Here is a 13,444-nt window from a genome sequence, read left to right on the forward strand (position 1 = left end):
ACAATGACTGCTGCTATGAATATTTTTGTGCATAAGTCACTTCACACCCAAGGGAGTATATCTTTAGAATAAATAGCTAGCAATAGAATTGCTGAATGTAATTTCAAGAATTGCTAGAACATATGCTCCCTATATATATTTCCATTTTGCTGACCATTGTACTCCCAAGAGCCTAGAATAGTATTTGGCACATTCTAGGCATCCAATATGTATTTGATGAATGACTTTTTAAGTAGGAATAGAGGCTTACTTTTCATTATTTCAGCAGTTATTGACTCGATCTGAATGTTACTTTTTGGATTTGACGCTTGTGTTATTCTTATATTGAGCATTGCTTTTCCCAAGAGATTTGACCTCCTCCTCTCTCCCTTGGTTTCTCTCACTCTAGAACACTCCTCTCCGATCTAATTTAGAGGCAAAAGAAAGCTGGAGAAATTACATTACTATTGTGATATAAAATTCATATAATATGGCAAGACAAGAAAATTTTAAACATAAAAAAATTCTCTATGCTTTGGGCTCTTCTCTCCTTTCATTGTGTTGCGCCTGTGCATTATGCCTTGACCAAACCTCCCCACCTTAGCAGGAATACCTGCTCAGCCATAAAGAGCAACATTCTCCCAGAATCAACAAGATGACTTCTTAAAAATAACATTCCTTCTTGATCTTGTAAGGGGGTCACATAACGTACCACAATGAAGGGTAGACTTGGGTTGAGGAAACTGTCAATAATGTGGTTTGGTGTACAGTCCTTTGTCTCAAAAAAAAACTTATACAACTGTGTCTAGACTTCTAGCTGAGAAAGAGTTCTCAAAGTTTTCTGATATGCTCTTCCTTGCTTGTAATTTGTCTCGAATAAAAATTTCCATAATTAATTTTTTATCAGCATTATTTAACCAAGGCTTCCCAGGTGGCACTTATGGTTAAAGAACCCACCTGCCAATGCAGAAGATGCAGGTTCCATCCCTGGGTTGGGAAGATCCCCTGGAGGAGGGCATGGCAACTCACTTCAGTATTCTTTCCTGGGAAATCTCATGAGCAGAGGAGCCTGGCAGGTTACAGTCCACTGGGTCTCAAGAGTTGAAGCCATTTGGCAGGTATGCACACTATTTAACAAGGCAGACTTTTTAAAATAAAAAATATTAGGGCTAGAGACAGTCATCACTTAATGAAAAAAGTCTCAACTCACCAAACTAATACGCATTTAGTAAAGTACCCTCAAACTATAAATTGGAATATCAACAAAACTACAGGGAGAAATAATAAACTCTATTATCACAGTAGATTCAACACTCTCTTGGTTATTGATAACCCACATTTGTCATGGTGTCAGGAACCCTTCTCCAAATCATTACCGAATGAAAGAAATTTTAAGGCTGTGGGGGTGCCAGTATACTCTAACGGGTGCCAAAAGTGTGTAAGTATGACAGTCGTGAGAAACAAGAATTGATAACAGCTGTGTGATCACACCTAGCAAACCCAAATTCTGTGGAAAGCTCCTAAAAGGAACCTAGGTGTTTCTTTGTTGAAGGTAAGTACCAAATATTTCAGATACCACTGTCTTCCTAAAGAAGTGGGAGGAATAGGTGAGAGACTCAACTATAATGGCCAAGGCAAACAGGAGGAGAATGTGAACATTTCCTGAACATTCACCCCCAAACATTTACTGAACACTTAACTACATGATGAAAGTGAAAGAGCAGAGTGAAAAAGTTGGCTTAAAGCTCAACGTTCAGAAAACTAAGATCATGGCATCTGGTCCCATCACATCATGGCAAACTGATCGGGAAACAGTGGAAACAGTGGCTGACTGTTTTTTTTTGGTGGGGGCTGGGGCTCCAAAATCACTGTAGATGGTGATTGCAGCATGAAACTAAGAGACGCTTACTCCTTGGAAGGAAAGTTACGACCAACCTAGACAGCATATTAAAAAGCAGGGACATTACTTTGTCCACAAAGGTCCATCTAGTCAAGGCTATGTTTTTCCAGTAGTCATGTATGGATGTGAGAGTTGGACTATAAAGAAAGTTGAGCGCCAAAGAATTGATGTTTTTGAACTGTGGTGTTGGAGAAGACTCTTGAGAGTCCCTTGGACTGCAAGGAGATCCAACCAGTCCATCCTAAAGCAGATCAATCCTGGGCGTTCATTGGAAAGACTGATGTTGAAGCTGAAACTCCAATACTTGGCCACCTGATGTTAAGAACTGATTCATTTGAAAAGACCCTGATACTGGGAAAGATTGAGGGCAGGAGGAGAAGGGGACGACAGAGGAAGAGATGGTTGGATGGCATTACCAACTCAATGGACATGGGTTTGGGTAGACTCCGGCCGTTGGTGATGGACAGGGAGGCCTGGTGTGCTGTGGTTCATGGGGTGGCAAAGAGTCGGACATGACTGAGTGACTGAACTGAACTGAACTGAGCTAACTACATGCAACTCTGTTAATTACTGTCCATTTCATATCTTAAAAGAGTCTCAAGAATAAACGAGTTCATAAAAGTTATTTCACTGTTTAAATATTACTAGCTTAGTTGCTTCAGTCCTGTCAGATTGTTTTAGACCCTATGAACTGTATGGGATATCATAATGAGATATGAAGGAAATTAGCTACTTCATTCTCATTGGTAATGATCATGACCTACTTAAAATGTAGGTCATCTCTGTCCATGGGCTTGCTTCAGGCAAGAACACTGGAGTCAGTTGCCATGCCCTTTTCCAAGGGATCTATCTGACATAGGGATCAAACCCAGTCTCTTGTTTCCTACATCAGGCAGGTTCTTTACCACTAGTGCCACCTGGGAAGCCATGTGTGTATATGCGCTAAGCTGAGTCAGACTCTTTGCAAGCCTGTGGACTATAGCCAGAAAGGCTCCTCCCTCCATGGGATTCTCCAGGCAAGAATACTGGAGTGGGTTGCCATTTCCCTCTCTAGGGGATCTTCCAGACCCACTGATCGAACCCAGGTCTCCCACATTACAGGCAGATTGGGAAGGGCCTCAATTCCTGGGAAGTGTTAGTTGCTCAGTCCCATTCAACTCTTTGCAACTCCATGGACTGCAGCCGGACAGGATCTTCTATCCATGGGATTCTCCAGGCAAGAATATGGGAGTGAGTTGCCATTCCCTTCTCCAGGGGATCTTCCCAACCCAGGGATGGAACCTGGGTCTCCTGTATTGCAGGTGGATTCTTTAAAGTAGTATTTCCAGTTCCAGTTCAGTCGCTCAGTCAAGTCCAACTCTTTGCAACCCCATGGAGCACGCCAGGCCTCCCTGTCCATTACCAATGGCTGGAGTCTACCCAAACCTATGTCCATTGAGTCAGTGATGCCATCCAACCAACTCATCCTCTGTCGTCCCCTTCTCCTCCTGCCCTCAATCTCTCCCAGCATCAGGGTCTTTTCAAATGAGTCAGCTCTTTACATCAGGTGGCCAAGTATTGGAGTTTCAGCTTCAACATCAGTTCTTCCAATGAAAACCCAGGACTGATCTGCTTTAGGATGGACTGGTTGGATCTCCTTGCAGTCCAAGGGACTCTCAAGAGTCTTCTCCAACACCACAGTTCAAAAACATCAATTCTTTGGCACTCAGCTTTCTTTATAGTCCAACTCTCATGTCCATTTATGATTACTGGAAAAACCATAGCCTTGACTAGACGGACCTTTGTTGGCAAAGTAATGTCTCTGCTTTTTAATATGCTGTCTAGGTTGGTCCTAACTTTCCTTCCAAGGAGCAAGTGTCTCTTAATTTCATGGCTGCGATCACCATCTGCAGTGATTTTCGAGCCCCCCAAATAAAGTCAGCCACTGTTTCCACTATTTCCTCATCTATTTGCCATTACGTGATGGGACCAGATGCCATGATCTTAGTTTTCTGAATGTTGAGCTTTAAGCCAACTTTTTCACTCTCCTCTTTCACTTTCATCCAGAGGCTTTTCAGTTCTTCTTCAATTTCTGCCATAAGGGTGGTGTCATCTGCATATGTGAGGTTATTGCTATTTCTCCTGGCAATCTTGATTCCAGCTTGTGCTTCCTCCAGCCCACCATTTCTCATGATGTACTCTGCATATAAGTTAAATAAGCACGGTGACAATATACAGCCTTGACATACTCCTTTTCCTATTTGGAACCAGTCTGTTGTTCCATGTCCAGTTCTAACTGTTGTTGCTTCCTGACCTGCATATAGGTTTCTCAAGAGGCAGGTCAGGGTGTCTGGTATTCCCATTTCCTTCAGAATTTTCCAGTTTATTGTGTAGTATTTAGAGAAGCCCTAAATATTCCTTAAAACTGTCTTAAAACTGCGGAGATAAGGAGAGGACAAAATTGGCGCCGGAGACTTTCGGCGCAGGTACGGAAGACACCTATGAGCAGTCGGTGGGGGTCCTAGGGCAGCCGCGGAACTGCGGCTTCCTTCAGGCAAGAACGGTGGTCAGCTATGCCGGGGCGGAGAGGGGGCCTGAGGAGCGCTTCTGCGCAGGCGCTTACCTCCTAAATCCGCCCACTGACGAGTTAAGTTCTCTTTTTGCTCTCAGTCATGGTGAGTGTGGACGTGTTTTGTATTGCTGTCTAGATGTGTCCATAGGAGAATAGATAGGGTAATATTTAAGCTCTTTCGTCACTAGTGGGTTGTTTTCTTAGTGTTGGAGAATGATTGGGTTAAGACACAGGCCTTGGAAGGTATTTTGAGGGCTCATAGGCAATGTGAAGTGTTACTCAGCGTTTTCTGCTGATCTCGCGGGTGCGGTTGCGGCCGGACTTCCTGCTATCGGTCGAGACTCAGGGTTCGACTACCTTCTTTCTTAATCCCCTCGCCCCCCACAAAAGCCGGTTAGTTCTTACCTTCCATGTGGCAGGGTATATATGGCTCGAAATCTTTGGAATTGTTAATGGTATGGTTTCGTTCTAGTAAGTTTTAATGGGATATGAAGGAAATTAACTGCTAAATTCTTATTGGTAATGATCTTGAACTACTTAAAATGTAGCCTCAGTCACAAAGATGTAGCTGAGAAATGTGCCGAATTAGAGCAACAACAGTCATCACCCGGGGGCTTCTTGCAAATGCAGAAACTTAAGACTAAAGCCGGAAAAGAATTGTTAGCCTGGTAAATAAGTGTTGGCGTGCATGAAAGGTGCTTTGCTGCTGCTGCTAAGTCGCTTCAGTCGTGTCCGACTCTGTGCGACCCCATAGACGGCAGCCCACCAGGCTCCCCGTCCCTGGGATTCTCCTAGGCAAGAACACTGGAGTGGGTTGCCATTTCCTTCTCCAGTGCATGTAAGTGAAAAGTGAAAGTGATGTCGCTCAGTCGTGTCCGACTCTTCGCGACCCCATGGACTGCAGCCTACCAGGCTCCTCCATCCATGGGATTTTCCAGGCAAGAGTACTGGAGTGGGGTGCCATTGCCTTCTCCGAAGGTGCTTTGAAATCGGAGTTTTTAAGATTAATGGAATCTCACTAAAGAACTCAATTGCAAATTATGGGACAGATAGGTTCTGCCACGTGTAAACCGTAAGTTGAAATTTTTGATAGTCTGTTTTACTTAACTGTTCAGCCGAGATGAGGACGGTAGTTTTTTGGGTCGATGATGAGCTGGCATGTATTCTGAATCTAAAGTTGATTATTACTACTTTAGCTCTAGAATTACTCTGAGACCTGAAGAACACCTGAAACTTTATGAAAGCTTTAGTTCTTTTTAGTCAGCTACTTTTAAACTAGAAAGTTTCTATATGGCAAGATGAAATAAGAGTTCGTATGTATATTGAAATGTATGTTCTGGGGTCAAACATTTAAAAGATAAAAACTTATGAAATCTCTTGTATGTGAAAGGGTACACCGCAGAAAGATGTTATCATTAAGTCAGATGCACCTGACACCCTGTTACTGGAGAAGCATGCTGATTATATTGCATCCTATGGCTCAAAGAAAGATGACTACGTATGTATACTTTTGTGTTGAAAAGTGTTTATTCTGTAAATGTGTCAAATCATTTGGTTAGAATGGTTTGTGTTTCTTAAAAATGGTTTCCAACTCCTGCGTACCAGGGACGGACGTCTGTGGTTGAGAAGCCATGGGAGTTAACCTTGATTCTTAGCAGTACTTATGTAGAGGCTTTGGCAGACAGAGTAGATTATCTTCTACCCAGATATGTATGAATTTTGAGACAGCGAATAGATTTCTATTTTTGTAGTTGAGCTAATACTTTCAAGGTCAGTGATGTGTTGGCATGTATTACCTGAGTTTATGGTGATGTGTAATAACACTTAAGCTCTAGAATTACGCTGAGACCTTGAAAAAGTTTTATCTTGAAGAATGTTCCCTGTTTTCATCTCTGGGAACCTTAGGAAAAACAATTAAACAGCTTAATTAGAAGTAAATATTTTCCACTATAGTATAGAAAGAGCTGAATTATTTACCACGTTGGGAAACATCTCTACTAATGAATTCCCATGAATATCTGCAGTTATGGAGTTGTTAGAGCCATATAACAGTATGGGTATTTAGCTTCTGTGTTGAGTATCTTTAAACTGACATCAGTTCAGACTGACCCATTAATTTCTGTGCTTTAGGAATATTGCATGTCTGAATATTTGAGAATGAGTGGCATCTATTGGGGTCTGACCGTAATGGATCTCATGGGACAACTACATCGTATGAATAGAGAAGAAATTCTGACGTTTATTAAGTCTTGTCAACACGAGTGTGGTGGAATAAGTGCTAGTATTGGACATGATCCTCATCTTTTGTATACTCTTAGTGCTGTTCAGGTAAATACTAATGAAAATTCTGCAGTCTTGGTAGTGTATTCTGTTACCTAAGTAAGAGAATTGAAAATAGGGATCAGTATCTATGTAAAAAGCTATCCATATCTTTTCAAATGAGATCTGTTTCAAAGCAAGGTCAATGATGTGATGGCATGTATTAGCTGAATCCAAAGTTGATGTAAATTTTAAAATGGCACTGAGACCTTGGACAGTAAAATGTTTATTTTACGTATATGTAAATGTCTGGAACTCACTAAGTGGAAGATTTTTTTTTTTTTTTTTTTGAGCAAGAAAAATTCTTTTGGTGTTAAGGCACTGAAATCTGATTTATTTATTGTACAGCATGACCTACCCTATCCCAATAGATTTATACCCTATCCCGATAGAAAACATGTCTTCCTGATGATACAAAACATTTTTTAAAGCAGGTAGTATATTCTAAAGATTTGTCACGTGAAACTTTATTCAGAGAACAGTACTTAGCATAATGAATTATATAAACTGCTCAAAGCCTGTGTACAATATGTGTAGAAGCCTCCTTCATTCAGCTTTTTTTGTATTGGTCAGACTTCCTGCATGGCATTTGCTTTCTTACATGGCCTCGCCATTTCCTCCCTTTAGTTTCATCTTCTCATCTAATTTCTGGAAATGCCAGGCTACCTGTGGTTCCCTGCTTTTACTCTGCCATTTCACGACTTTGCTCTTTACTGTGGAGTTGACTTTTTAAAAATTAAAAAAAAAAAAATTTTTTTTTTCGGCCTTGCTCTGGCTTGTGGAATCTTAGTTCCCTGACCAGAGATTGAATTGGGGTCAAGGCAGTGAAAGCACTGAATCTTAACTGCTGAACCACCAGGGATGTCCGCCTGGAGTTAGCTTTGATTTTGATATTTGTAAAGATTCACAAATAAGGGTTTAAAGTCAGTATAAGTTTCATAAATGAGTCTAAGTGTTAACAGTGGTTAAAGACTTGTTGGTAATACCTATAATTTTACTCTGTAATAGAATTGCATATTTGAGAAAAGTTTTCAAGGTGCATAGACAAAAGGACATGCATGCTTGACAACTTAGAAGGTAGTTGAGAAGAACATCATTAGGACAAACTGACCAGTGGCGAGATATCTACTTACCATGGTTTGTTTCTATTACAGATACTTACTCTCTATGATAGTATTAATGTTATTGACATAAATAAAGTTGTGGAATATGTTCAGAGTCTACAGAAAGAAGATGGTTCTTTTGCTGGAGATATCTGGGGTAATGTCACTTTAATCCTTGGCACCTAGAATACCAATATAAAAATGTTTTGCTTCGGTGTTTATTACAGTAATAAGCTTGGTTGCAGATTTTAAAGTATAATGAGTTGGGGCTTTGCTAATAGTTTATAAGGAGATTATAAGTTTTTCATTTTTTCAGGTCCCACTAAGCAGCTGGTCTAACTGGAGTTAATGGTCTGCTGGAAGTTCCAGCATGCACTGTGCTAGTTATAGCAGCATACAGGAGTACTGGAACAGAGAGGGCAAGTCTAAAAGATAAGGTAGGTGAAACTTTTTTCCCCAGTATTTGGTGGCTTTGTAAAGTTTTTTAAAAACTTAATTAGCAAGGGGAAAATAATTTAAAAAAAAAAAAAAAAGCTTTACAAAATTACTGAATATTTGAGTGGAGGGAGGGAGTAGTGTTTTACTTGATAAAACTAGATAATCTCTGCTTTAGGGCTGAATACAGTGCAGGCCGGAGAGACCAGCTGCTTCATGGGATGTGAAAATCTACTTATATAATAGGGTAAGTTTATTATCATTCTTAGAAATTAACTAGTTACCTTATCTTTCTGGGCGCTCTGTAAGCAATTAGTTCACTGTACTTTTGAGCCATTTTCTAGTACTTATTTTCCTTAGAAGTAAAGTAAGTGAATATACACTTCAGATGTAGTTTTCCTCCTGGACAGTCGAAGTACATGTTAGGCCTGAACTTTTGAAAATATAACTATGGTAGTTGTACAGAGATTTTTAATTAACTTTATCTAATATGATTAGAAGCCTCTGATAACACATAATGCTTTGGTTTGCTTTATTTTTAGGAGAAATTGATACAAGATTCTCTTTTTGTGCAGTGGCAACTTTGGCACTATTGGTAAGTTTCAAATGTATTGGAAATGATTAACTTTTGATGATTATTCTGGAACTTAATAGGCATGTTTTCTGATTATAGGGGAAGTTGGATGCTATTAATGTGGAAAAGGCAATCGAATTTGTTTTATCATGTATGAACTTTGATGGTGGATTTGGTTGCAGACCAGGTTCTGAATCCCATGCTGGGCAGGTAATTCATTAATCCAAATTAAAATGTAGTATCAGTTTTGAAGGGATAACCAGTATAACTGAAAAATAGCAAGTTAATTTGACTGAATGTAGAAAATAAGAATTGCTTAATTGCTGCGTGAGGAAGGCATTTTTACAGTTGCTGACTTTGAGTCCCCTGTTGGTGAAATCCTTTGGCCCAAATAAACATAAGTAGTTTTGTAATTACCAGAAATATATTTTGATTTTCCATTAGTTTTTATGTGTGGGTGTTAGTCACTCAGTTATGTCCAACTTTTTGCGACCTCATGGACTATAGCCCCCCAGGCTCCTCTGTCCATGGAATTCTCCAGGCAAGAAGACTGGAGTGGGTTGCCATTCTCTTCTCTAATTTTAAGTAAGCAGATAAAAAACATTCTGCATCCCCTATCCTGAACACCTGTTGTAAACTATTGTCAAACAGTTTGCTCTTAGCCATGAAAAAACTGATGGTAGTCTTTCATTGCAGAGTTGGATCCTAGTAGTATGCTTCAGATTTGTTCAAATAACTATGTGATGTTTATGTTTGCGATTTTTACTGTCAGCAAATTTTTAGATAGAAAATGGAGCTTTAATAATTAAAGTAGGTTTTTTTAAATCAGTGTTACTGTTGAAAAACTATTATACACATGTACTTTATGTCTGTAATTTTAGATCTATTGTTGCACAGGATTCTTGGCTATTACTAGTCAGTTACACCAAGTAAATTCTGATTTACTCGGTTGGTGGCTTTGTGAACGACAGCTTCCATCAGGTGGACTCAATGGAAGGCCAGAGAAGGTATTGTTTTTTAAGATTAATCTTTAAATTTTATAAACTTGAGTGAGGACTGCTTTTTTTTGCCTTTTGTTTTGTAATATTGCTCTTACAAATTGATCGTGAGCTTTTTAATTTTACTATAATACTTTGCAAAATTTAGTTGTATCTTCTAAAAATGCTCTTGGCAAAAGTAAAACAAGAGTTGAAATGCCTATTAATCCTGATGTCCATTTAAAAGACAATCGTGACAAGATTGCCTGGTACTTTTTGATTTTCTTTGACAAATAACTCAGGGCTTTAAAATGTGTTTGTATTCATAGTATAAATTCTTAAAATTTATACTTATTTATAAAATTCTTTCTGAAGGAATCCTTCAGAATTTTATTTATAAAAATCCATCTGAAGGCCTTCTATTTTTCACCTACGTGAAACTTTCTTCTTTAAACTATACCGGGGACTCTCAATCGTGCATTATACATATCTGGGAATAAAAGGCCACTATTAATACTTGGATCTTGTACAGAAATCTCCATGCTCACTTACAGATGGGAAAGGATAATGGATTTGCCAAAAGAAAGATTTCTTTTTAAAAACTGGGTTATAACATTTTCATTTAAAATCTTTATTTTTAAAGAAAAACTCAATTCTGTTTAGCTCTCAACATACTCTAAATTGGGTCTGTAAAGACCAGATAGTAAATATTTTTACCTTTGCCCGATGGGCTTGTTGCACCTACACTGCTGCCCTGAAGAACATTGTTGCCACAGACAATAAAAAATGAATGGGTATGGTTGTATTCCATTAATGGACAAGTATGAATTTCATACTGGTTTTCCTTTCAAAATACTGTTTTTAAAAATCATTTACAAATACTAAAAGCTGTTCTTCGGTTTGGGCCCTTGAGCTAAAATATGATAAAGCCTATTGATGCTTTTATTCTGGATCATTGTATTTTTGTGTAATTTTGCTTTCTTGTTACTTCTGAATAAGTTTAAAAACCACAATTGGTACCTAGTTAAGATCCATTGAAAAATCTGGGCAACTTTTCAATAATTAGGAAATGGGTGAGGGTGGGGATAGCACTTACAATCTAGGACAGCTTTTAATGTTCTTGTGGATCACCCTGGGATCTAGTTGAAATTCAGTGTAAGGTGTGGGGTCTTCTGCATTTAAGTTATGATTTGACGAGCAAGGGTGATTTTATTTTTTTAACCCAAGTTGTATACCTTCTTGGACAGCACTTATGGAAAATGCTGCCCATGGCAGTGAAACGTATATTGCCATAGTTCTTAGAAGCCTTACTACCAGTTTCTTGGAAAAGGAACTGATGTAGGCATTCATTTCATATAGAAATTAAGGTGGATAGATGGTTATCAGTGACTACTGAAACTGAAACATTTAGCATGGTTTTCTGTGGAATCAAGAATCTGCCTGCAATGTAGGCAGCACAGGAGATGTGGTTTCAATTCCTGGCTCAGGAAGATCCTCTAGAGAAGGAAATGGCAATCCACTCTAGTATTCTTTGCCTGAAAATTTCCATGGACAGAGGAGCCTGGTGGGCTACAGTTCATGGGGTTGCAAAGAGTCAGACATGACTGAGCATTTCTGTATACTCATATTCTAGTTCTGTGGAATGAAGCATTTGATCTCTTTCCAATGATTATCTTTTAATTCTAAGCAATTTTTGGATTTCAGTATTTCAAACACTGCATTGTCAATATATCCCTTGATTCCCCTCTCACCCCAGGTATTTAGAAAATACATTTGTGGCAACTTGTGGCTTTTTCCTCCTAGTTACCAGATGTATGCTATTCATGGTGGGTGTTGGCTTCCCTAAAGATAATTGGAAGGCTTCATTGGATTGATAGAGAAAAACTCCGCAGTTTCATCCTAGCATGTCAAGATGAAGAAACAGGAGGATTTGCAGATAGGCCAGGAGATATGGCAAGTATATTTATGACTGTTAACAGTTAAAATTTTCAGTGTAGTTCTGTTTTACTCTTAAGATTCTAAGGGTTCTAAATTTTTAAAACTAGGAATTGGTGGGGAACAAATAGTATTTTTCAAGTGTTGCTTTGAAAGGATGCTTTTAAAATGTCATTTAAAAGTGTACTAAGGTTCTTTTCTGGTGGCTCAGATGGTAAAGAATCTGCCTGCAACGCCTGCAACTGTTCAATCACAGTATTCTTGCTTGGAGAATTCCATGGACAGGAGCCTGGCAGGCTATGGTCCATGGGGGTCTCAGAGATTTGAACATGACTGAGTGACTAACACACACAAAAGAGTGTATAAAAGATCTGAAACACATATACAGTACTTATTCCTAAGACATGACGGTGTGTGCCAAGTCCTCTGTTTAAAAAGTGCAGTTTGAAACCATTATTTCAGAAAATTTTAAGATAATATTTAAATACAGAGTGCAATGGGCTCCAGTATAATCCCTGTTCAAAAGCAGGGTTTTAGAAGTTTTCATTTTGTAATATTCTATAAATTCTTGTTTTTTAATAGGTAGATCCTTTTCATACTCTGTTTGGAATTGCTGGATTGTCACTTTTGGGAGAAGAACAGATTAAACCTGTTAGCCCTGTTTTTTGCATGCCTGAAGAAGTACTTCGGAGAGTGAATGTTCAGCCTGAACTAGTGAGCTAGATTAGATCCCTTGATGGAGAAGTTGGTTAATATAGTTTTTATTGTGTTTTAACATTTCAGTAGTTGAAGTGCTTAACAAACTTAATAACTACCGTGTTAATATTTGTACATGAATTGTGTTAATTTTAATAAATTATATAATTATACATATTGTAAATTAAGATCTTTATTGTATCTTTCCTTCTGGAATGCTGTTGTTACTCTGATTTTTTTTGTTTATCCTTCAGTGTATTTGTTTTCTTGTATGTCTTCATAACAGCAAACTTGAACTCTTTAGCTGATGAAGTCTTATGTTTTGATTTTCCTGGGTACTCCCTTGATATGTTATATATAACTATAGTTAATGTAGATTGGTCTTTGTCAGTGAGAACGTTACTGATAAAGAGTTCATGAACCACATAGGAATTAAAAGATGAAATAAAAATAAATGGCTGAAATTTGGGAATATTTCATGCTTGTGGTTAATGAGTCGGGTACAGAGTGGGTTAGGTAAATGAAGAGAATTCACTAGGAAGAGGATTGCAATCTGGACTACACTTTACTCACTTTTTAATATTTTATGTCAGAATGTCAAGGGATTGTTGGCATTTTTTTTTTCCTGCCCAGTAAGGAAATACAAGCTGATACTTGCCACAGTGTTCTTGTATAACCTGTGTTTTCACAAAGATTAGAGCACACTAAGGTTTGTGTTCTTAGTGAAAAAGTATTTTAGTGAGCATTTTTCTTGATGGAAGTTGAGATTTGCTGAAGCAAGTTTGCAATAATAACCCTAAGAGTAAAGAATTTTAAATGTGAATAGTGATGATTTCTCTTAACACATTGAGCAATATCTGCTTTTATATGTTATTGAAATGTCTGGCATTGTTTTTTGACAGTTCACTAAGTTTGGATTGAATTACCAGTGTTTCTGAAAGTTTGGAAACCATTGGATGGAACACAATTTTAAGT

At 38.4% G+C, this 13,444-nt stretch overlaps 1 protein-coding gene and 3 non-coding genes across 11 annotated transcripts; all 4 read left to right on the plus strand.

Moving 5' to 3' along the window:
* The first annotated feature begins 4,390 nt into the window (after positions 1-4,390).
* On the plus strand, positions 4,391-12,943 carry RABGGTB (Rab geranylgeranyltransferase subunit beta). 8 transcript variants are annotated; one of them, XM_086390641.1, is made up of 9 exons: positions 4,391-4,533; positions 5,821-5,928; positions 6,561-6,758; positions 7,904-8,009; positions 8,830-8,882; positions 8,961-9,071; positions 9,743-9,868; positions 11,642-11,795; positions 12,360-12,943. In XM_086390641.1, the coding sequence occupies exons 1-9, from the start codon at positions 4,531-4,533 to the stop codon at positions 12,494-12,496; spliced, it is 996 nt and encodes a 331-aa protein (XP_086246767.1). In that variant the 5' UTR covers positions 4,391-4,530; the 3' UTR covers positions 12,497-12,943. The 8 variants fall into 8 exon arrangements, 6 of the variants coding, with proteins under 6 accessions (XP_086246767.1, XP_086246771.1, XP_086246769.1 ...); XR_015160285.1 differs by having other exon boundaries at positions 4,401-4,533; positions 9,759-9,868; XM_086390643.1 differs by having other exon boundaries at positions 4,513-4,823.
* LOC147375624 (small nucleolar RNA SNORD45) lies at positions 5,571-5,649 on the plus strand. The gene has a single exon (XR_015161732.1). It is a non-coding gene; the product is annotated as a small nucleolar RNA SNORD45 (small nucleolar RNA).
* LOC147375625 (small nucleolar RNA SNORD45) lies at positions 6,200-6,282 on the plus strand. The gene has a single exon (XR_015161733.1). It is a non-coding gene; the product is annotated as a small nucleolar RNA SNORD45 (small nucleolar RNA).
* Positions 6,890-6,961, plus strand: LOC147375626 (small nucleolar RNA SNORD45). The gene has a single exon (XR_015161731.1). It is a non-coding gene; the product is annotated as a small nucleolar RNA SNORD45 (small nucleolar RNA).
* Positions 12,944-13,444: the final 501 nt, after the last annotated feature.

The sequence above is a fragment of the Bos grunniens genome, chromosome 3, assembly GCF_055505025.1.
Source record: "Bos grunniens cultivar Pamir isolate PY7600 chromosome 3, Bosgru_T2T1.0, whole genome shotgun sequence".
NCBI lineage: Eukaryota > Metazoa > Chordata > Mammalia > Artiodactyla > Bovidae > Bos > Bos grunniens.

Coding starts and splice junctions, on each gene's coding strand:
- RABGGTB (XM_086390640.1), top strand. CDS start 4,841: ATGTGGCAGGGTATATATGGCTCGAAATCTTTGGAATTGTTAATG. Junction 9,869..11,641: donor TCAATGGAAGGCCAGAGAAG/GTATTGTTTTTT, acceptor TTTTCCTCCTAG/TTACCAGATGTATGCTATTC. Junction 11,796..12,359: donor TAGGCCAGGAGATATGGCAA/GTATATTTATGA, acceptor TTTAATAGGTAG/ATCCTTTTCATACTCTGTTT.